At 39.6% G+C, this 21324-nt stretch overlaps 2 protein-coding genes across 9 annotated transcripts in view; one reads left to right on the top strand and one right to left on the bottom strand.

Annotated features, from left to right (window-relative positions):
• Nucleotides 1-157: 157 nt before the first annotated feature.
• Nucleotides 158-21324, top strand: part of CEP70 (centrosomal protein 70) — a 57480-nt gene continuing 36313 nt past the window's right edge. For 3 of the 7 annotated variants that reach the window (XM_045579251.1, XM_036431324.2, XM_045579252.1), the window contains exons 1-9: nt 158-290; nt 2456-2558; nt 9864-9954; nt 12679-12802; nt 15658-15748; nt 15881-16004; nt 16423-16603; nt 17941-18110; nt 20136-20192. In XM_045579251.1, coding sequence (XP_045435207.1) covers nt 12788-12802; nt 15658-15748; nt 15881-16004; nt 16423-16603; nt 17941-18110; nt 20136-20192 — 638 coding nt within the window. In that variant the 5' untranslated portion in view covers nt 158-290; nt 2456-2558; nt 9864-9954; nt 12679-12787. Of the gene's footprint in view, nt 291-568; nt 589-2455; nt 2559-4256; nt 4278-9863; nt 9955-12678; nt 12803-15657; nt 15749-15880; nt 16005-16422; nt 16604-17940; nt 18111-20135; nt 20193-21324 lie in introns of those variants that run through there. The other 4 variants (XM_045579249.1, XM_036431326.2, XM_045579250.1 and 1 more) reach the window with 4 other exon arrangements.
• The window catches only part of ESYT3 (extended synaptotagmin 3), an 85161-nt gene continuing 72831 nt past the window's right edge, over nt 8995-21324 (bottom strand). The window contains exon 25 of one of the 2 annotated variants that reach the window (XR_006741126.1): nt 8995-9187. The gene's annotated coding sequence lies outside the window, so the exon portion shown is untranslated. The remainder of the gene's footprint in view (nt 9188-21324) is intronic. The other variant, XR_006741128.1, reaches the window with a different exon arrangement.

The raw sequence follows: 21324 nt of genomic DNA on the forward strand, positions 1-21324 counted from the left end.
CGCAGAGGGCGACGCCGCGCCCGAATTTACAACTGTTTTGATGTAAGCCCCGCCCCCCAGCAGCGGAACCAATCAGAGGGCGCGGGGCGGTTCCAGCCTCCCACGCGCGGCCCGAGAAATCGCTCGCGGGCGTTCGGGAAGCGGGGGCCGAAGGAGACGCCTCGACGCGCTCGGGCTCGATTGGCCGGCCTTGCACCGCACGGCGCGGTAACGGTCGCGGAGGCGGGGCCCCAGCGGCGGAGCCGGCCCAGCTGGGCGCGCTGCTGGTGGGAGGCGGGCGGCCGCGGAAGGTGAGTGCGGCGCTCGGGATTCGGGGTTCGGGGAGGCGGCGGCTGAGGATCCTCCGACTCGGCTTCCTCTGGGCCCTGCGAGAGATCAGACTGTGACCCTTGTCATGATCCCCCCAGAGGAGCCGCCGGGGACGGGTTCGCGCCGATTAAAAAAATCTCCGTCGTGTGTTAGGATCGGGCACCGGGCTCGCCCGGTCACCCCGGACCCCCGCTTTGTGGTCTGCGGCCGCCGGCGGCACGTCTGGGCGCCGCGATTTCTCCGTTCACCGAGCACAGCTGGTTATTCCGGCCCGGCCTGGTGGCTGAGGAGCTTAAATGGGGCAAAAACGTGTAAATCTTAGAGCCGCGACTTTCAACCCTTTTCACCTCTTGGCCCGTAAACTAGTAACTAAAATTACGCGGCACACCAAAAAATACATACTTTTTTTTTCTAATATAATAAAACAAGACAAAAGTATAATTAATTTTATATATTTTTTGGAGTTTGTGTGTTTTATTTGTGTAAATCGTGGTATTAGACAACAGTGCACATTGTAGTGCGGTATAATTAATTTTAAAAAGAGAAATTTTCACTTAAAAAAAGAAAGGTATAGTTTTGACAGTGGAAGGGGAAGAGGTCAGAAGAGGTCAGTGCCCGGAGTAAACGGGCCGCACGTGTCGGCGGTTCCGCGGCACACCGGCTGACAATCGGTGCTTTAGGCGATGCCCGCCGCCGGGCTCTGGATAAATGGTGGGCCATTGGGCGTCTGGGAGGGTAGCGCGGCTGGTGAGCGCTCGGAGCGAAAGGCGGGGGCCGTGTGGGCGAGAGCGTAGCGGGTAAATAGCATCCTCTTTCTCCGGTTTCTGCGTGCCCTTTCCCGACTCCGGGCGCAGCTGACTCTGTGGGGCGTCTGATTTGATCCTATTAAGGAGATCCGTGAGATGGAAACGTCAGAGGCCGAGAGGCCCGTAATGCAGGCACCGGCCAGGAAGGGTTTCTAACCGCCCCGTGTTTTTCAGACTGTGATGGTATTAAGCACCGCGCAGGCATTACCCATTTGTTGTTGTTTTACTTTCTGTATTGCCATGTGACCCCACTTTGGGGGAGAGGGAGCCCCACTGGGGTTTGGCCTCAGCTGCGGCTTCCAAGGGGAGAGGTGTGTTGGGGCCTGTTATGCCACCGCTCCTGGGGCAGGATGATCGGGTTGAGATGATAACCAGTTCTAACTCCATTTCCTTATTGGTGGTAGATTCCTTTTCTTTTTTTTCTTTTTCTTTTTTTAGGAACAGTACACGGCGTGTTGGCATATTTTTGGAATAAAGCTTTTGCATTTAATAGACAGTAGAGACTTTGAAAATATTTGTTGAAATAATGGGAACGACATGCTTTTGAGAAAGTTAATCAGGTTTTAACATGACCCATTTGAGAAAGAACAGTGACTGGCCATGGTTTTATTATTTCCAGCTTCTCCTTCCCTCCCTCAAATGGTGGAAAATGATGACAGTTCAGTGTATGGTGCACTGTAACAGGATACGGCGGCCTGGGTTCACGGGCACTGGCCTCTTCCCCCTTCCACTGTCAAAATTATATCTTTTTTAAGTGAAAATACCAAAGGGGCTCTTGGGAAACCTGGGCAGTGCCAGATATACAGCTGTGTTTGGCATTGGCTTTCTATGCCACCTAGGAACCAACTCCTATCCTGCAACCCCTATGCCCACCGTCTTACTCAAGGTGAGGTATCAAAAAAGCCCCAGGCCCGTTGCAGCTACAGCTTCTGCCTTGGCAAGTGGGCTGCTGCAAACTATTACACATCAATTTCTCAGTGTGGATCTCTAAAAAGGAGCATTTGGTTACAGGTGGAATTGATGCCTTTGCCTTTTATGTTCAGTGGCATTTATGTCTCTGAGCACGCTCCTTTTTAGAACCCTTCAAATGAGAATGCCCTGCCTGGGAGGCCAGGAGGCAGAGTGAATGAAGGATAGATTTGGACCCCAGCAGGGAGAGGAAAGTTAGGAAGGGGTGGGTGGTGAGCATCGGGGTCCATTAGCAGTTACTTCAGTTGTTCAGTCTCAGTTTAGTGGTGACCAGTGCCATGAATTCCTGCGCTGGGAGTAACACAAGACCATTCTTCCCTGGAGGTTGGACATTTTAAGATTTTGGCCTGTTTATTTTTTTTGAAACCTAGATGAAGATCCAGTTTCAAACGTGAGATTCACTGGGTGATCATTTCATTGAAATCAACTTGAATGACCAGATAAAAAGTGCAAGAGGAATGTGCTGGGACTGAGGTATGCCTAATGTGACAGATGACTGTGGATGTTGGGAGACCATGGAAAGAATCTATTGGTGGTTTTTTGTTTTGTTTTGTTTTAATCCTCAAAAGAGGATATTTTTCCATTGCTTTTAGGCCAGGAAACCAACCGACAACCCAGGTTTGTGCCATTGATTGGGAATTGAACCCAGTGTAGGGACTAACGCTCTAATCACTGAGCACACAGGCCCGGGCAGATCTGTTTATTGACTTGTATACTGGGTATAATACATATATTTCCTATTGAACTCCTGATAATCCTATCAGGTAGATATTTTAAGCTCAGTTAAGGAAATTGAAGCCCAGAGAGGTTAAATAGCTAAGCTAACACAGCTGATCATCCCCTGACTCTAATCACCACCTCTGTCCTGCTATGTGCCGGGCACTGTTCTGTTTCCTTCCTACAGGCATACCTTGTTTAATTGCGCTTAATTTTTCTGCACTTCACAGTTATTGTATTTTTTACAAATTGAAAATAAGACCCTTTATCAGCAAAAAGATTCCAATCTCTAAAGGCTCAGAAGATGGTTAGTATTTCTTATCAATAAAGCATTTTAAAATTAAGGTATGTGCATTTTTTAGAATAATGCTATTGCACACTTAATAGAGTATCATATAAGCATAACTTTTATATATGCTTGGAAACCAAAACATTTGTATGACTTGCTTTATTATGGTGGTCTGGAGCCAAACCTGCAATATCTCTTGGGGTATGCCTGTATATTAACACTCATAATCTTCACAACAACCCTGTGAGCTAAACATTTTTATTATTCTCACTTCATGATAAAGAAATTGAGAGAGATTAGTACTTTTCCTGGCTGTGTGGCAGAATCCACAATTCAAATGCAGGCAGTTTGATTACAAAATTATACCAGCTTTCTTCATATTTCCTTTACTTTTATTGTTATTTAACTAGAGGCCTGATGCACGAATTTGTGCAAGGGCCTGAGGCGGCTGCCCTCTGCCTCAGCCCCCATCTGCCACCATGGCGCTTTGTCATGAAGGAAGGATATCTGGACTAATTCCTATCATATTATGCTTTTATTATTATAGATACATTTTTTAAATAGTAAAATGAATTTTATTATGAAATCAAGTAGAACACACATACCAGATGCATAGCTTAACGAATTGTTAAGAGACAGTACCATCTAGGTCAGGGTGTAGAACAGCACTACCCATGCCACAGCTGCTCTGCCGCCCCAACCCAAGCACAGCTACTTCCATTAGTAGCCATTCTTCTTACTTTTATAGTAATTGCTTTCTTGTGTGTGTGTTTTTTTAAATTTTTTCATAAATGCGTATTCCTAAATATTATAATGTAGTTTTATCCATTAAAATTTTTAAAAAATGTTTAATTTGTAGTTTTTCTCTCTATTCCTTTTTCTTACAATTTTTTTTTCTTCTGATAAAAGAGCCTGAGTCATTTGACCTGTATATCTTACAGTCTGGATTTTGCTGATTGTATGAATCGTGTATAGTTCATATGTTCGCCTGCCTTGGGTAGTTCCTACACATTAGTAGTTGGATTGCAGACTGGATCAGACTTAGTCATCCCCTTGGCAATTGTCTAAATGGTGGTTGGCAAGACCATAGGAGGTACATAATGTGTCCTTGTTTCTCTCTTCCTGATCTCAGCAGCTGGTGCTACTTGATGCCTTTATATCTATTCACTGAAGGTTGCAAAATAGTGGTATTGTATTTCTACCAGATCTTTTTCACTTATTGGTTGGAATACTAGTCCCTTATCTATCATTTGGATAGGCAGCAGTATAATTCCTTCAGGAAAGGCAGCATTTATTCTTGATTCCTATCATTTACTTGCCAGTTTTTAAGATTATAAGTTGGTTCTTTATTTCCCCCCCCCCCAGTTTAGATATTATTGAATTTACTTTTTAATGTAAATATTGACAATGTTAGACATTCACAAAGTTGAATTTTCCTATTTGAATGCATATAGATTGAAAATATTTACTTTAGACCAAAACTGGTTTGGCACCGTGGATAGAGCGTCTGTCTGTGGACTGAGAGGTCCCAGGTTCTATTCCAGTCAAGGGCATGTACATTGGTTGCAGGCACATCCCCAAAGGGAGGTGTGCAGGAGGCAGCTGATCGATGTTTTTTTTAGAAAAGCATTTATACATAAACAAGAAATTATGTGCATTTATACTTTTCCCAGTGAAAATTATGTATTATCCTCTACTTGATTTTTAATATACAAATATGTCTTTGAGATAATTCATAACCAGTACGTGAAGAGCATTGTTTATATTTACATCTACATAATATTTCCTTTGTCTATCCTGGTACATTGTATGTTACCAGAATTTATTTACTAGTTTCTAATTGATGAATATCTAGTTTGCTTCTATTTTTTTTATAAATAACATTGTAGTAATTTTGTTGATGGTTTCTTTTGCTGTGCAGAAGCTTTTTATTTTGATGTAGTCCTATTTTTTAAAATTTTCTCCTTAGTTTTCTTTGCTCTTGGAGATGTATCAGAAAGCATATTACTATGAGAGATGTCTGAGGTTTTGCTGTTATGGTTTCTAAGATTTTTATCATTTCATGTCTTAAATTTAAGTCTTTTATCCATTTTGAGTTTATTCTTGTGTACGGTGTAAGTTGCTGGTCTAATTTCATTTTTTGCATTGTCCAGTTTTCTCAACCCAATTTATTAAAGAGACTATACTTACTCCATTGTATGCTCTTGCCTCCTTTGTCAAATATTAATTGAGCATAGTGGTCAATTTCTGGGTTTTCTGTTCTGTTCCATTGATCTATATGTCTGTTCTTGTGTCAGTACCAGGCTGTTTTGAGTACAGTATCTTTGTAGTATAACTTGATGTTTTCAACTTCGTTCTTCTTTCTCAAGATTGCTGTGTCTATTTGGGGGTTGTTGTTTTTTTGTTTGTTTGTTTGTTTTGGTTCCATATAAATTTTTGGAATGTTTGTTCTAGATCTGTAAAATATGATATTTGTATTTTAATAGGGATTGCATTGAATCTGTAGATTGCTTTGAGTAGTATGGACATTTTAATAATGTTGATTCTACTAATTCATGAACATGGTATATTCTTCCACTTGTTTTTTTCCCCTCTGTCTCTTTTTTGATGTCCTGTAGTTTTCTTTTTTATGTTTTTTAAAAATATTTTTATTGATTTCATAGAGGTAGGGGGTGGGGAGAGAGATAGAAACATCAGTGATGAGAGAGAATCATTGATTGGCTGCCTGCTGCACGCCCCACACTGGGGCATTGAGCCTGCAGTCAAGGCATGTGCCTTACCGGGAAATTGAACTGTGACCTCCTGATTCATAGGTCAATGGTCAACCACTGAGCCACACCAGCCAGGCATCCTATAGATTTCTGAGTACAAGTCTTTTACCTCCTTGGTTAAGTTTATTCCTAAGTATCTTACATTTTTGTTACAATAGTAAATGGGATTTTTTTTTTTTAATCTTCTCTTTCTGCGAGTTCATTATTGATGTATAAAATGCCATAGCTTTCTGGGTGTTAACTTTGTATCCTGTTACATTGCGGAATTCATTTATTAAATCTAGTAGTTTTTTTTTTTTTTATGGAGTTTTCAATGTTCAATATCATGTCATCTGTGAATTAATGACAGTTTTACTTCCTCCTTTCCAGTTTGGATGTGTTTTATCTTTTTTCCTTGTCTGATTGTTATAGCTAGGACTTCCAGTATTATTAAAGAAAAGTGATGAAAGTGGGCATCCCTGTCTTGTTCCTGTTCTTAGGGGAAAGGTTTTAGTTTTTGCCCCTTGGGTATGATGTTGGCTATAAGTTTGTCATTTATGGCTTTTATTGTGTATGATCCCTGTATTCTCACTTTGCTGAGAGTTTTTATCAAAAAAGGGCAATGGATTTAGTTAAATGTTTTTTGTTTGTTTGTTTAAGCACTTGCTATAATTATGTGGGTTAATTTTCTATCCACTGAGCCAAACCAGCCAGGGACAGTTCTCATTTTTATGAAGCCAAATTTGTTCTTTTATGGATCATACTTTTGATATAGTTAAGAAATTTTTGCCTATTCCAAGGTCACAAAGGTTTTCTAGACACTTTGTATTTTTAGGTTTTTAGAGTTATGTCTATGATTCATTTTGATGACATTTTTGTTTATGGTGTGAGGTATGAAACAAAGTCTGTTTTTTTGGCACATAGATATCCAGTGGCACTATTTTTAAAAAGACTATCCTTTCTCTGCTGAATCACTTTTTCACCTTTGTCTTCTATGTATGGGCTTGTTTCTGGGTTTTATTTCTTTTTAAAAATATTTTTACTGATTTCAGAGAGGGTAAGAGAGAAACATCAGTGATAAGAGAGAATCACCAATTGGCTGCCTCCTGCTTGTCTTACACTGGGGATTGAGCCCACAAGCCAGACATGTGCCTTGATCAGGAATGGAACTGTGACCTTCTGGTTCATAGGTTGATTCTCAACCAATGAGACATACCAGCTGGGCTCTTTAATCTTTATTCCTTTCTACAGCTCTTTCTTTGTATCAAGGTATCTTCTGTATGAAGCATTGCTAGAATTTTTTATAGAGCAGATTTGTCATGTTTGTTTTATTTGAAAATATCCTTTGTCTTTATTATTAATGGATATTTTCACTGGGTTTAGAATTATTATTAATGTATATTTCACTGGGTTTAGAATTTTAGATTGGCAATTTTTTTTCCAGCACATTGATATTAGTCTACTGTTAGTTTTCATTGTTACTGCTAAAAAGTTATGTTCTGTCACTTCTTTGATGATGATCTTTTTTTCTCTAATTGCTTTTGAGATTTTTAAAAAAATGCTTTAATATATGTCTAGGTGTGATTTTTTTTTTTTCTATCCTGATGCAAGATTATGTTGAGCTTCTAGAATCTGTGGACTTTTATTTTAATGGCTCTCAAAACTTCTTAGTTTTATCTCCAAATGCTGCTGCTGCTCCATTTTTCCCCTCTCTTTCTTGGACGTGCCAATGTTCCCTTCATTTAAAGTTTAATCTGTGTTTTCCTGAATGCAGCATAGAAAACTAAAAAGGTGATAGTCTTTTTTAACTTCCCTTCTAGTTAAATTTAATTTTCTCTTCTCTTTCTAATCTACTGTTAAGCATGTGATTTAAGATATTAATTTCAGTTACTGTAACTTTTTTGTTCTAAAGTTTTTATTCTTTTTCAGATATGTTTTGTCTCCTTTCAGTTTTAGTTCTTTATTGTTGGAAGTATTACAGGTGTTCCCCCTTTTCCCCTCCACCCCTATTCCATACCTTTACCACACTATTGCCTGTGTTCATGGGTCATGCATATAAGTTATATGGAAAATTCCTCCCTCCTCCTCCCCATCCCCTCACTATCCCTCTGAGATTCGTCAGTCTGTTTCATGCTTCTATGTGTCTGGGTCTGTTTTGTTCATCAGTTTATTCTTTTCATTAGATTCCACATATGAGTGAGATCATGTGATACTTATCTTTCTCTAACTGACTTATTTCACTTAGCATAGTGCTCTCCAGGTCTCTCCATGCTATCTCAAAGGGTAAAAGATTTTTTTTTTTTTAATATATTTTATTGATTTTTTTACAGAGAGAAGAGAGAGGGATAGAGAGTTAGAAACATCGATGAGAGAATCATCGATCAGCTGCCTCTTGCACACCCCCTACTGGGGACGTGCCCGCAACCAAGGTACATGCCCTTGACCGGAATCGAACCAGGGACCTTTCAGTCCGCAGGCTGATGCTCTCCAGGCGTCCTCAAACTTTTTAAAGTGGGGGCCAGATCACGGTCCCTCAGAGAGCTGGAGGGCTGGACTATATGAACTACTAATTCCTACTGTAACACCTCGGCTGCGCTCACTGCCCAAAAAACCTGGCGGGCTGGATCAGACTCCTCTGCGGGCCGCAGTTTGAAGACCCCTGCCTGAGCCAAACCGGTTTCGGCTACCACAGCTTTTATCTACTCGTCTGCTGATGGGCACTTGGGCTGTTTCCAAGTAGCTATTGTAAATTGAGCTGCTATGAGCATAGAGGTGCATATGTTCTATGATTGGTGTTTTGGGAATTTTATGATATATTCCTAGAAGTTGGACCATTGGGTCAAATGGCAGTTCTGTTTTTAATTATTTGAGGAAACTCCATACTGTGTTTGTTTTTGAATATGCTTTTAGAGAGAAAGGAAAGGAGAGGGATAGAGAGAAAGAAACATCAATGATGAGAGAGAAATATCATTGATCAGCTGCCTCCTGCATGCCCACCACAGGGGATTGAGCCCGCAACCCGGACATGTGCCCTGACTGGGAATCCAGTCATTGGCCTCTTGGTCCCTGTGCTGATGCTCAACCACTGAGCTACACCCAGCCGGGCCATACTGTTTCCCACAGTGGCTGCACCAGTGCATTCCGCCAGTATTGTATTAGGTTCCATTTTCTCCACATCCTCGCTAGCACTTGTCATTTGCTGATTTGTTGATGGTAGCTGGCTTTGCTCTTTAACACTCATTCTCACACTTTTTTCTTTGGATTTGGCAAATGCCTTCAGGGAAAAAGTGTGTTCTTCCTGATTTTTTGTCCTGGTAATTCCTCATTATCTTGTTAGTTCTTCAATGCTTTTAAGAAAAAGAAAAGACCCTAGCTCGTTTGGCTCAGTGGATAAAGCGTTTGACCTGTCGGCTAAAGAGTCCAGGTTCAATTTCGATTCAAGTCAGGGCACATGCCCAGGTTTTGGGCTCAATCGTGCAGGAGGCAGCCAATCAATGATCATTGATTTTTCTATATCTTTTCCTCTTCCTTCCTCCCTGAAATAGATTTTTTTTTAAAGAAAGAAAAGTATTTTATTTGGCTTTCTTAAAGGCAGATTGCCTATTTGACTATTCAAAAAAAAAAAAAAAAGACTACTAATGTATTGGAATTCAGCTTTACCTAGACATATTATGTAAAACAACTTGTAACAGATAGTTGAGTAATTTGTAGAAAAAGGTTTAAGATAATATATGATTGTATGCTTAGATAAGTTCCATTTTGTTCAGCATACTTTTATATAACAACTACCAGTTATCTATACATTTCTGTGTCACGCACTTGAACTAAATACTTTCTACATGTTGTCTAACTTAATTGAACTGCTGAGGTGTAGATATTATTACTCTTTTACAAATGAAGATATCAAGGCTCAAAGATGTTAATGAATTTGCCCATATCATACAGTTTAATAAACGGTTAAGCTGGTAGTCACTCAGGCCATCTGACTCTGAACTCTAAACCTCTATACTTTATTCTTTATAGTGCTACAAGAGCATATAACAAGAGAACCTGATCTAGTCATGGAATCAGGGGAGATTTCCCTGAAGAAGGAGATTTGAGCTGACATCAGAAGGTCAAGTATGAGTTAACCAAGTGAAGAAGAGATTGAATTCCTAGGCCTTGAACATGGAGGGAAATGGCATTTTGAAGATTTGAGAGAGGTCCAGAGTGGCTGCTAGGAAGACTGTTAGAATATGTGGCTTCATGCTTTTTGAAAGATTCTCTTACATTGATGTCTACTAAAGTTATGTCTGGTTTAAAAGGTGTATTCTTCCCACTTTCAAACTTTGGCTGATTACTAATGGTGATGCAGTAGGAAGAACACAGCCCTACCTCTAAATTATTCTTGCCATAAAATATTGAACTGGAATTTAATAAAGCCTTTAGATATAACCAGTTTACAAGAAATATAGGAGATGGAGAAATATATTAAATAATGCAATATGCTAAATCTGAAATGCAGGTAACTCTGAAGACAAATGGCCTTTTTCTTTAACAAATGCCATATTAAAAAGGAGACTGGGACTTAAACATTAAAAGAAACTTAAAAGTGCTATATATGGACCTTATTTGAAAAAAAATCACAAGATATTTGGGGGAAAATTGAACATGGACTAGATATTAGGTAATAGTAAAGAATTATATTTTTATTGGGTGTGATAATGAGTCTATATTTGTTAGACATGTTTACTGAAATATAAGTAGATAAGGAAGAAATGTAATAAGAAAAAAAGAATTTTATTGAAGCAGGATTGATAAACACATGAGTTCAGTATAGTCTTTCTCTACTTTTGTGTATCTTTTGAAAAATTTCTCAAATGAAAAGTTAAAAAGCTAGTAACTGAATTTGGCTGGCATTTTTTAAAAGGATCTTTATTTAAAACTAGAGGCCTGGTGCACAAAATTCGTTCATGGGGGAGGGAGGAGCAGTGTCCCTCAGCCCATCTTGCACCCTCTCCAATCTGGGAATGTCCGACCACTGGGATCGAGCCTAAACAGGCAGTTGGACATCCCTCTCACAATCCAGGACTGGTGGCTCCCAATCACTCACTTGCCTGCCAGCCTGATCACCCCTAACCTCTCCCCTGCCAGCTTGATCAATGCCTAACTGCTCCCCTGCCAGCCCGATTGCTCTTAACTGCTCTCCCCTGCTGGCGTAGTCACCCATAACTGCCCTCCTTTGCTAGCCTGGTCACACCTAACTGCTCTCCCCTACAGGCCTGGTCGCCCCCAACTGTCCTCCCCTGAAGGCCTGGTCTCTCCAATTGTCCTCCCCTGCTGCCTTGGTCACCCCTAACTTTCCTTCCTTGCCAGCCTGGTCGCCCCGAACTGCCTTCCCCTTCAGGCCTTATCACCCCTAACTGCCCTCCTCTGTAGGCCTGGTCCCTCCCAACTGCCCTCCCCTGCTGGCCTGATTGCCCACAACTGCCCTCCCCTGCTGGCCATCTTGTGTCTATATGGGGTGGTTATCTTTGACCACATAGGGGCAGCCATCTTGTATGTTGGAGTGATGGCCAATTTGCATATTACCTCTTTATTATATAGGATAAAGGCAGGAATATTGATTGTAGTATCTGAATGACTTATGGAAAGAGACCAGAGTTTAAAGGGAGAAAGGACTCTGATGTGAAACCACAAAAGTGGCAGCATTTGAAAATAAGTATTAGTGTGTTACTAAGTTTAGCTAAAATAAATTATTAGTGACCAGTAAGTTGTTTAGTTGGATTTCACTATCTGAAGCAGAAGGGTGGTTTGGATGAAACATTGACCTGGGAGGAAGGAGGCCTACCTCTAATCAGTCCTGGAAGATTATTGCACCTCTCTGGGCCTCAGATGTCTCTGGTACCTGATATATTGGTACAGCTCTCCCTACACTCTCTTCTGCCAGCTGTGAACAGCTAGAGATTTAGGATTAAACAATTTTCAAGGTCCTCTCGAGTTCTAAATTCCATGATGCTAATGAATATGTGGGATTGTGCCTCTGGAGGGGAAGAATTATACCTACATATCAAACCAAAAAAAGTTTTTTCTATAGAATGGCACAGACTTAGATAATGAGAGCAAGTGACAGTAGGTTAGACTGAATATAAACTTCTGTTTGTGCCTGTCAAACAGAATCCTTTGTCGCTAACCTCTGATCTATTTAGAAATAAAGTCCACTTAAGAAAGTGGCACTCGCCGAAACCGGTTTGGCTCAGTGGATAGAGCATCAGCCTGCGGACTGAAGGGTCCTGGGTTCGATTCTGGTCAAGGGCATGTACATAGGTTGCGGGCACATCCCTGGTGTGGGATGTGCAGGAGGGAGCTGGTCGATGTCTCTCTCTCATCGATGTTTCTAGCCTCTGTCTCTCTCCTCTCCCTTCCTTTCTGTAAAAAATCAATAAAATATATTTTAAAAAAGTGATTTAAAAAAAAAAAGAAAGTGGCACTCCATTCACTCTTGGAGTCAGTCCAGTGAATATATTATTATAGACTGGCCCATAACTTTTGGGTCAGGCACAATTCTTTTAGTTTTTTGAAAAGCAGCTTCCAAAAGATAACAATTTATTAGCATCATGTACTTTTCACAGTTAAAACAAAAATATTTTTCTTTATGTTATGTGTGTAAAACCCCATATTGTTTTATATCTAGAGGAAAACATTATAAGATAAGGTATATTCTAATCATTCTTTAAATTAGCTTTCTAAGAAGTAACAAAAGTTTTGACACAGGAATGGCTTAAATTGTCAAGAGTAGTGGTTCTTTTAAGTATAATTTCTTTTAACACCTCTTGTACTTTTTTCTGTTTTAATTTAGGCAACTCAAAAATTTTCACTGCCAGTCTACTTCTTTGGTTCTGCAAAGGAACAGTATACCTCCAGCAGCCCCCAAAGCCCAGCAGTCCAGTGAATCATCAAACAGACTCATGACTGAAAAACAGGTAAATGTGAAATATTTGAAACCAGTGTTTTTCAAAGTATGTGGTGGCAAATAATAATTCATCTCCAAATGTGAAAAATCTTAAAAGCATTCTTAGTTTAAAAGGATTCAGGTGTACAGCATAGGGAGTATAGTCAATAATATTGTAACAACTGTGTATGGTGCCAAGTGAGTACTGGAAATACTGGGGGAACACTTTGTAAAGTATATGATTATCTAACCACTATGCTCTACACCTGAAACTGATACAAATAATATTAAATATAAACTGTAATTGAAAAATAAAATTTAAAAAATTCTTTTATTTAGTAAAACTAGAGGCCTCGTGCACGAAATACATAAGCTGGGGTGGCATCTCTCAGCCCGGCCTATGCCCTCCCACAGTCCGGGAGTCCTTGGGGGATGTTCGACTGACAGTGGGCCTAAGCTGTCAGTAGGATATCCCCAGCACTAGGAGAGGCTCCTACCACTGCTGCTGCACTCGCCAGCCGTGAACCCAGCTTCTGACTGAGTGGCACTCCCCCTGTGGGAGCATACTGACCACCAGGAGGCAGCTTTTGCATTGAGCATTTGCCCCCTGATGGGTCATTGTGTGTTGTTCTGCTGTTTCGTTGATTTGCACACTAGCCTTTTATTATCCTATATAATAAAGAGGTAATATGTAAATTGACCATCACTCCAACACACAAGATGGCCACCACAATGATAGCCAGGAGGGGAGGGCAGTTGTGGGTGATCAGGCCAGCAGGGGAGGGCAGTTGGGGGGACCAGGCCTGCAGGGGAGAGCAGTTAGGAGTGATAGGCCTGCAGGGGAGGGCAGTTGGGGTGATCAGGCTGGCAAGGGAAGGCAGTTAGGGATGACTGCGCCAGCAGGGGAGAGCAGTTAGGGGCAATCGGGCTGGCAGGGGAGCAGTTAGGCATTGATCAGGCTGGCAGCGGAGTTGGTAGGGGCGATCAGGCTGGTAGGCAGAAGTAGTTAGGGGCAGGCAGGCAGGCAAGTGAGTGGTTGGGGACCAGCAGTACTGGATTATGAGAGGGGTGTGTGACTGCCTGTTTAGGCCCAATCCCACCAGGCAATCAGACATTCCTCGAGGGGTCCCAGATTGAGAGGGTGTAAGTTGGGCTGAGGGACATCCCCTCCCCATGCATGAATTTCATGCATCAGGCCTCTAGTATAGTATAATTTTGGGAAATGCCAGGTTAAAGACTATTAAATGATTTCATTACTCTAAGATACCAGTTTCTAAAAGGAGGCTCAAGTATAAAGCACATAATTTGGAAAAAGCCATTCTTAGCTCTTTTCAGAATTTGCAAACAGTTGATGTTAGTCTTTCTCTTAAAAGGTATTAGAGACCCTGGCCAGTGTAACTCAGTTGGTTGGAGTATTGTCCTATACACCAAAGATTGCAGTGGGGTGCATGTGGGAGGCAACCGATCGATGTTTCTCTCCCTTCTTCTCTCTCTTAAAAAAAAAATCAATTGAAAAGATAAAGAACAACATGTATAACTTGATCATTCAAAATTCATGACAGTATTATTTACAAAGCATTTTGTCATTATAAGTCATACTAGGTAGACCTCCACTGAGATATCCACATAGCTTTTGGCTCCTAAAACAGATATCAGTAATAATTTTTTTAATTTACTGATTTGAGCGGGGGGTAGGACAGAAACATCAGTTGTTGTTCCACTTATTTATGCATTTATTGGTTGCTTTTTATAAAATTGTAATGATTTCAGAGAGGAAAGGAAAGAGAGATAGAAACATCAATGATGAAAGGGAATCATTGATTGGCTGCCTCCTGCAAGCCCCCAACTTGGGATAGAGCCCTTAATCCAGGCATGTGACCTTGGCTGGAATCAAACCCGACATCCTTCAGTCTATAGGCTGATGCTCTATCCACTGAGCTAAACTGGCTAGAGCTATTGGTTGCTTCTTGTATATGCCCTGACCAGGGAGCTTATCAGAACAACACTCCAACCAACTGAGCTATCAGCTGGGGCTATCAGTAGTAATTCTAGCTCTGTGTCATTAATCTTTGTGACCACAAGACCTAAGCATAAGTAAGAGGAAAGGTTTGGGGAAGGAGGAGTGTAGAAAAGATAAAAAAGGGAAAGAAAGTCAGCAACCAAAAGGAAAGGTTTATTTGGCGCTGTGGGTCATAATACTGTCAAAGAGTCATCAGAGTAATTTGGTCCTTTTTTATCCTGATAGAATCTTTAATGTCGAGGAGCATTTGGATGTGGAGAGTAATGCTTTTATTCGTGTTTTGTCTGTCTAAATTATTAATCTTTAAGCTATTACAGTATTTATATTCTATACCAGTAATAAAATGAATTTATTGTATAAATTATATTTTCTCAAGCATTTAAACATTGAAAAGTCACTCAAATTGGCTTTGATTATTGTACTTAACATTAAAAGCCGATTATAAAACTTATCAATATCAGGAATTTAAATGTGTCATTTAAAAAATTATCTCCAACTGATGAATAAGAACAGACCCAGAGATAAGGAGCCATAGGTCAGACTGTTGGACCTCAAAGGGAGAGATCAACCAAAGGACTTGTGTGCACACACATGAGCCTAACCAGTGGTCAAAGACAATAGTGGCGTGGGGACATGAGTGGGGGGGTGAGGAATTGGAATGGGGGGTGAGGACAAATATGTGATACCTTAATCAATAAAGAAATTAAAAAAATTATCTCTATTCCGTTCCATCTTTTAAAAAAAATATATTAAAATTTTTTGGAGAACAAGTTCTGTTATTCTAAAAACAAAGGAAATATACAAGAAGGTATTTTTTTATTTTATATCATAAACTTGATCCTTTTCTCTCTCCTTTGTAATTGTAGCAGGAAGAAGCAGAATGGGAGAGCATAAATGTGCTGTTGATGACGCATGGCTTAAAACCTTTAGTTCTAGTCAAAAGAACAGATCTTAAAGGTAACTAGATCCTATTCTTTTTCCTGATGGTAAAAAGCTGTTTTTTTCCTTTAAAAATTTTTTTATCTTAAAAATTTTTTACCATAACCTTTATTTTTACTAATTGTATTCTTTTTTTTAATTTTAATGTAGATCTCATCGTTTTTGACAAACGGTCATCACAAAGGATGAGACAAAACTTGAAAACGTTGGTGGAAGAAACAGAACGTCAACAGAACGTGATCCAGGAGCTCATAGACACTAATCAGCAGCTTAAGTAAGAAAATGGGGGAGAGAAGGCTCTCTTGGATTTTTTGCATCTAGGTAGATTCAAATACAAATATATATATTTTAAATATACTTTTATTGATATCAGAGAGGAAGGGAGAGAGATAGAAATATCAATGATGAGAGAGAATCCTGATTGGCTGCCTCCTGCATGTCCCCCACAGGGGATTGAGCCTGCAGCCAGGCATGTGCCCTTCACTGGAATTGAACCTGGGACCCTTTAGTCCGCGGGCTGATGTTCTGTCCACTGAGCCAAACCAGATAGGGCGCAGATATAAATATTTTTAATAGGTAAGCTTTTGGTAATAGCTTAGCAAAGAAATTTTAGAAATTATTTGTTAGATGAATAGATTTCTTGCTGTGATTTGTATTTATTACTAAGGAAGGACTTGTGTGTCTATCATTAGAAAAGAACTTGAACTAGAAAAATGCCGAGCAGTAAATCAGGAACAACGAGCTAATGACTTGGAACAAATAGTGGAGAGTGTGAAATCCAAAATTGGTGAATTGGAGGATGATTCCATAAATAGAGTTTGCCAGCAGCAGAATCAAATAAAAGATCTTCAGAAAGAGCATAAAGCTTTACAGGTACTGAATTATATATTTTTTTACATGAGTATAAAACAGCTCATCAAGGTTACAGGTGACTTTCATGTTGCTTAATTCAATGGTCTTTACCTTACCTGGCCTATTACTGTTTCTTCTTGATATTCTCCCCTTCATTTCTAGAATATTTCCTCATTTGGTTTCCCTCTATCCCCACTGCTGATTCTTCTCATCTCCCTAACCTCTCAGTGTTGGGATTCCCTAGTAGTAATTCCTTAGTCCTTTTTTCTTTCCTATATACTTTAACTCCCTTGGTGATGCTCAGTCTTTCTTAGCACCTGGTTTAAATCTGTAGCCCAAACCTCTTCCCTTACTTCCTGACTCATTTCCCACTACCCACTTGACATCACTCCTGGAGGTCTAATAGGCATCTAGAACTATACCTGTCTACAACTGAGTTCCTGTATTTCCCCTCCAAAACTTTCTTCTGTTAGTCTCCATTCCGGTCCAAGTCACCTTCATTTATCCTCTACTTCTCTCTTGGCTTTGCTGCTTCTCACTTTGCCTTTTTTCTTTTTCTTTCCTTTTTTGTTAATTCTCACCTGAGGATACTTTTCCATTGACTTTTAGAGAGAATGTAAGGGAGAGGGAGAGACAGAAGGAGAGAAACAACTGATGTGAGAGAGACACATTATTGGTTGCCTCCCGCACATGCCTTACCCAGAGCCAGGGATTGAGCCTTTAACCGAAGTGCATGCCCTTGACTGGAATCGAACCTGAGACCCTTCAGGTAGGGCCGATGCTCTACCTACTGAGCTAACCAGTTAGGGTCACCCTTATTATTTTTGTTTTTTTTAAACATATTTTTATTGATTTCAGAGAGAAAGGGAGAAAGAGAGAGAGAACCATCAATGATGAGAGAGAATCATAGATCACTGCCTCCTGCACGCCCCACAGTGGATGGAGCCTACAACCGGGGCATATGCCCTGACCGTGAATCAAACCTATGACCTCCTGTTCATAGGTCGATACTGTCAACCACTGAGCCTTGCCTTTTTAATGTGCTCTCAGCATAGTAGCTCAATACTCTCCAATGGCTTTCCTTTTTTCTTTAGTGTTATGGAGATTCTTTGGATTCCTTTACTATTATGAAACCTTGGATGCAAGCAGTTATAAGCTATAATTCCCCTATTTTATACCTATTTTACTTGTTACATGTTTACATTTATGGAGCTAGAACCTATTTAAAAACAGCCTCAGTACTGAAGTTCTTGAATGAAGCAGCTTGATAGAAACTGTGAAGATGGCTTTGTGTCTAATATTGTTAGAACTGCATGTCCTAGATGTACATATTATAATTTTTTTTAAATTTCTTCTAGGCAAAATGTCAGCATTATAAGAGAAAACAAATGGAGCAACAAGAGACTATTGATTTTTTGCAAAAGGATATCTGTAGATTAACAAAGGAGGAGGAAGAGCGCATTGTCACTCAAAACCGAGTGTTTTCTTATCTCTGCAAAAGAGTTCCTCATACCATCCTGGATAGACAGTAATGTTTACTTTATAAATTGATATGTGGATGGATTCATCATTTTTTTAAACTGATCTTATTTTGGGAGTGGTTATATGTATCTCATAAATTGGGTTCTGCTTTCTTTATAGTAGGATAAAAATTCCCAGGATTTCTAAGCAAAGAAATTAAGCCCAGAGACAGAAAGACAAGTTAGCAATGAGCTGTAATAGTGTAGGTGGGAGATAATGAAGGCCTGTGTTAGGGCTAAAAGAGAGATATTGCAGAGATGGACAGAAATTGTCCAGGCTGACTGGCTATAGTTGTTGAGAGGAGGAGAGGAGTCAAAGATTATTAGATTTCAAGTTAGATTTGGGGAATGGCAAGGAAAGAGGATGAATTCATTTTTGGACAAGTGCCTAAGCACCTTATGCCAGCTATGTAGAAGTATCAGGGCTGCAGTTAGAAGGACCAAACTCCAGAGAACTTCCAAGTTTCAGATAGACAAAAAAGACGCAGAAGAGAAGTTATGTTTGGGTGTCAGGATAACCAAGGAGCAGAGTGTTTCAAGGAGAGGGTGGTATGAAGTGTTACATGCTGCCTCATCAGTTTATGTGTTTACCTTCCTGTCTTATTTGCTCAGAACTCCCATTTGACACATAATAACTCCTCACTAAAAGTTTATTGAAGATAGCAGGTAACAATCATCCAGAATGAGTGGAGTATGCTAAGGAGGAAAAGATAAAAATGTAATGGTAGCTTAAGGTGGAAGTGTGGGATGAGAGGGCTTGTGAAGTATAGAAAGGATAAACTAGTATGTGTTGGGATGGGGAAAGGTTGAAAAGAAAGACTAATCCATAAAGTTATATTAAAAGCACAATTGGTTGAATTAGATCTAAAGGCAGGAGATGGGTAAGTTTCTTAAGATAGGAAAGACATAGTATGAATTCTTACTTTAAAAAGAATAACGTGAAAGTATAGTGTTTTTTTATTTCTTTTTAAGGATTTTTTTTAAATTAAAAAAGCAGTACATGCTTATAAAAATTCAAATAATATAGAAGTGTTTAAAATGTTATAGACCTGCCTGTCCCTCCTAATTCCCACACCTTAGAGATAACCACTTTAATCGTTTGCCCTTCCTAGTGTTTCACAACAAGAGTGCTCTTGGTATTTTGGGTAGGACTGTCATGCTCATTGATGAAATTTTTAAAAAATATATTTTATTGATTTTTTACAGAGAAGAAGGGAGAGGGATAGTTAGAAACATTGATGAGAGAGACACTGATTCAGCTGCCTCCTACACACCTTCTACTGGGGATGTGCCCGCAACCATGGTATATGCCCTTGACCAGAATCGAACCCGGGACCCTTCAGTGCGCGGGCCGACATTCTATTCACTGAGCCGAACCGGTTAGGGCTCATTGATGAAATTTTAATATCTTGCCTTCTCCCCAACCAGTCAGTCTGCAGCCAACTCTCCCCTAGATTATAGTATTATCCCCCAGTTAACCTATAGAGTTCTTTTTCAATACACATACAAAATCTCATACAATTATTTCTTTAAAAAATACTAGTGATATACATTTGGCTATGCAACATTAATTTTTCACTTACTCCTTAACAGGACATACAAATATACATTTTCTTTCTAATGCTTTTATCATTTTCTATAGTATGGATGTGCCATTATTAACTTTTTCCTTGTTGAAGAATAAATTGTTTCTGTGTTTTCACCTTTCTAAATAATGGTGCAATGAGCAACTTTGCTCATCTTGATTACAACCCTGGGGCATATATTTCTGTGAGAACGATTGCTACAGGTAGAACTGTTGGGACATTGAGAATATACATTTAATATGCTGAAATATGTTTATGGTTATTTTTAAAACTATACTTTGAAAGTAATATAATATATGATTTAGTATAATACTGGTAAAATTACTTAAATTTTTTATACACTTGCTAGATTATCTGTACACTTATCACTGTAATTTGAAATTATATAGAAAGAATAGTAAATGCTACAATATCACATTTTGAAATAATTTATTTCCTGTTTTCTAGGTTGCTTTGCCTAATTGACTACTATGAATCTAAAATTAGAAAACTTCATAAACAAAGGTACAACTAATCCTGTAGTGCAATTTTTAAAGATATTACCCAGTTGAGTCATACCAAAAGTAGTCAGCATTTTGAAACCTAAAATATGCTCTGGAAATTTATCTAATATGTAACTATGAATTTTTAAAATATTTTTTTAATTTAATATTCAGATTATTACAATTGTTCCTCTTTTTTCCCCCATAGTTCCCCTCCACCCGTCCCCATTCCACCCTATGCCCCTATCTCCCCCCCCCCCCACTGTCCTCATCCATAGGTGTACGATTTTTGTCCAGTCAGTATATGCTTAATTTTTAATTGGTCCTTTTTCATATCTTTGAGGGTCTCACTAAATTTATCGGCCTTTTCTAGAAAATTGTTGAAAAACCTTATAACCATGGTTTTGAAGTCTACATCCAGTCGTTTGCTTTCCTTCATTTCTTTCATTTGTGATCTGTTTCTTTGTCTCTGCATTTTGGCCTTTTCCCTGGGTTGACAGAGTGGTTTTGTATGCTAGGTGTCCTATATGGTCCAGTGGCTCAGCCTCCCCAGTTACCTGAGGTGGACACTCTTGGTGCATCTCTTTGTGGGCTGTGTGCAGTCTTGTTGTAGTTAAGCCTTGATTGTTGTTGGTATCACTGGGAGGAATTGACCTCCAGTTCAATTGGCTGTGAGGATCAGCAGTGTCTATTCTGGGAGAACTTCTGTGCTGGAGGCACCCTTATGAAACAAGACTTGCAAAAGCCTCTGTGCTCAGCTTGGATGGTACAGAGTCTCGGTGCGGAATAGACAGCATTGGTTTCCCGTCATCCCGCCCTAATTGGCCCCTTTGTCTCAGTGTCTGGTAATCGCTGCAAGCACCTTTAGGTTAATGGTTTTCAGTTAACCTAAAATAGCTGAATAATCTAAAGCCAAATAACCTAAAGTGCTTTCATATACAGTCATTAAAACAGTAGCTAGTCTATTTCATTGTTTATAGATGAAACAGTTCTTTTAACAGAATGTTAACAGTTCTTTTAACATTCTTTGTGCCATGGTCTAGTTTAGGGACAAAGGATAACATGATAAACTAATCAGATAAATCTCCACTTTGATTAAGCATACATTCTAGTATTCTTAAGAAAAATAACTTTCCAGAAACTCAGCAGGACCA

The sequence above is a fragment of the Pipistrellus kuhlii genome, unplaced genomic scaffold, assembly GCF_014108245.1.
Source record: "Pipistrellus kuhlii isolate mPipKuh1 unplaced genomic scaffold, mPipKuh1.p scaffold_m20_p_11, whole genome shotgun sequence".
NCBI lineage: Eukaryota > Metazoa > Chordata > Mammalia > Chiroptera > Vespertilionidae > Pipistrellus > Pipistrellus kuhlii.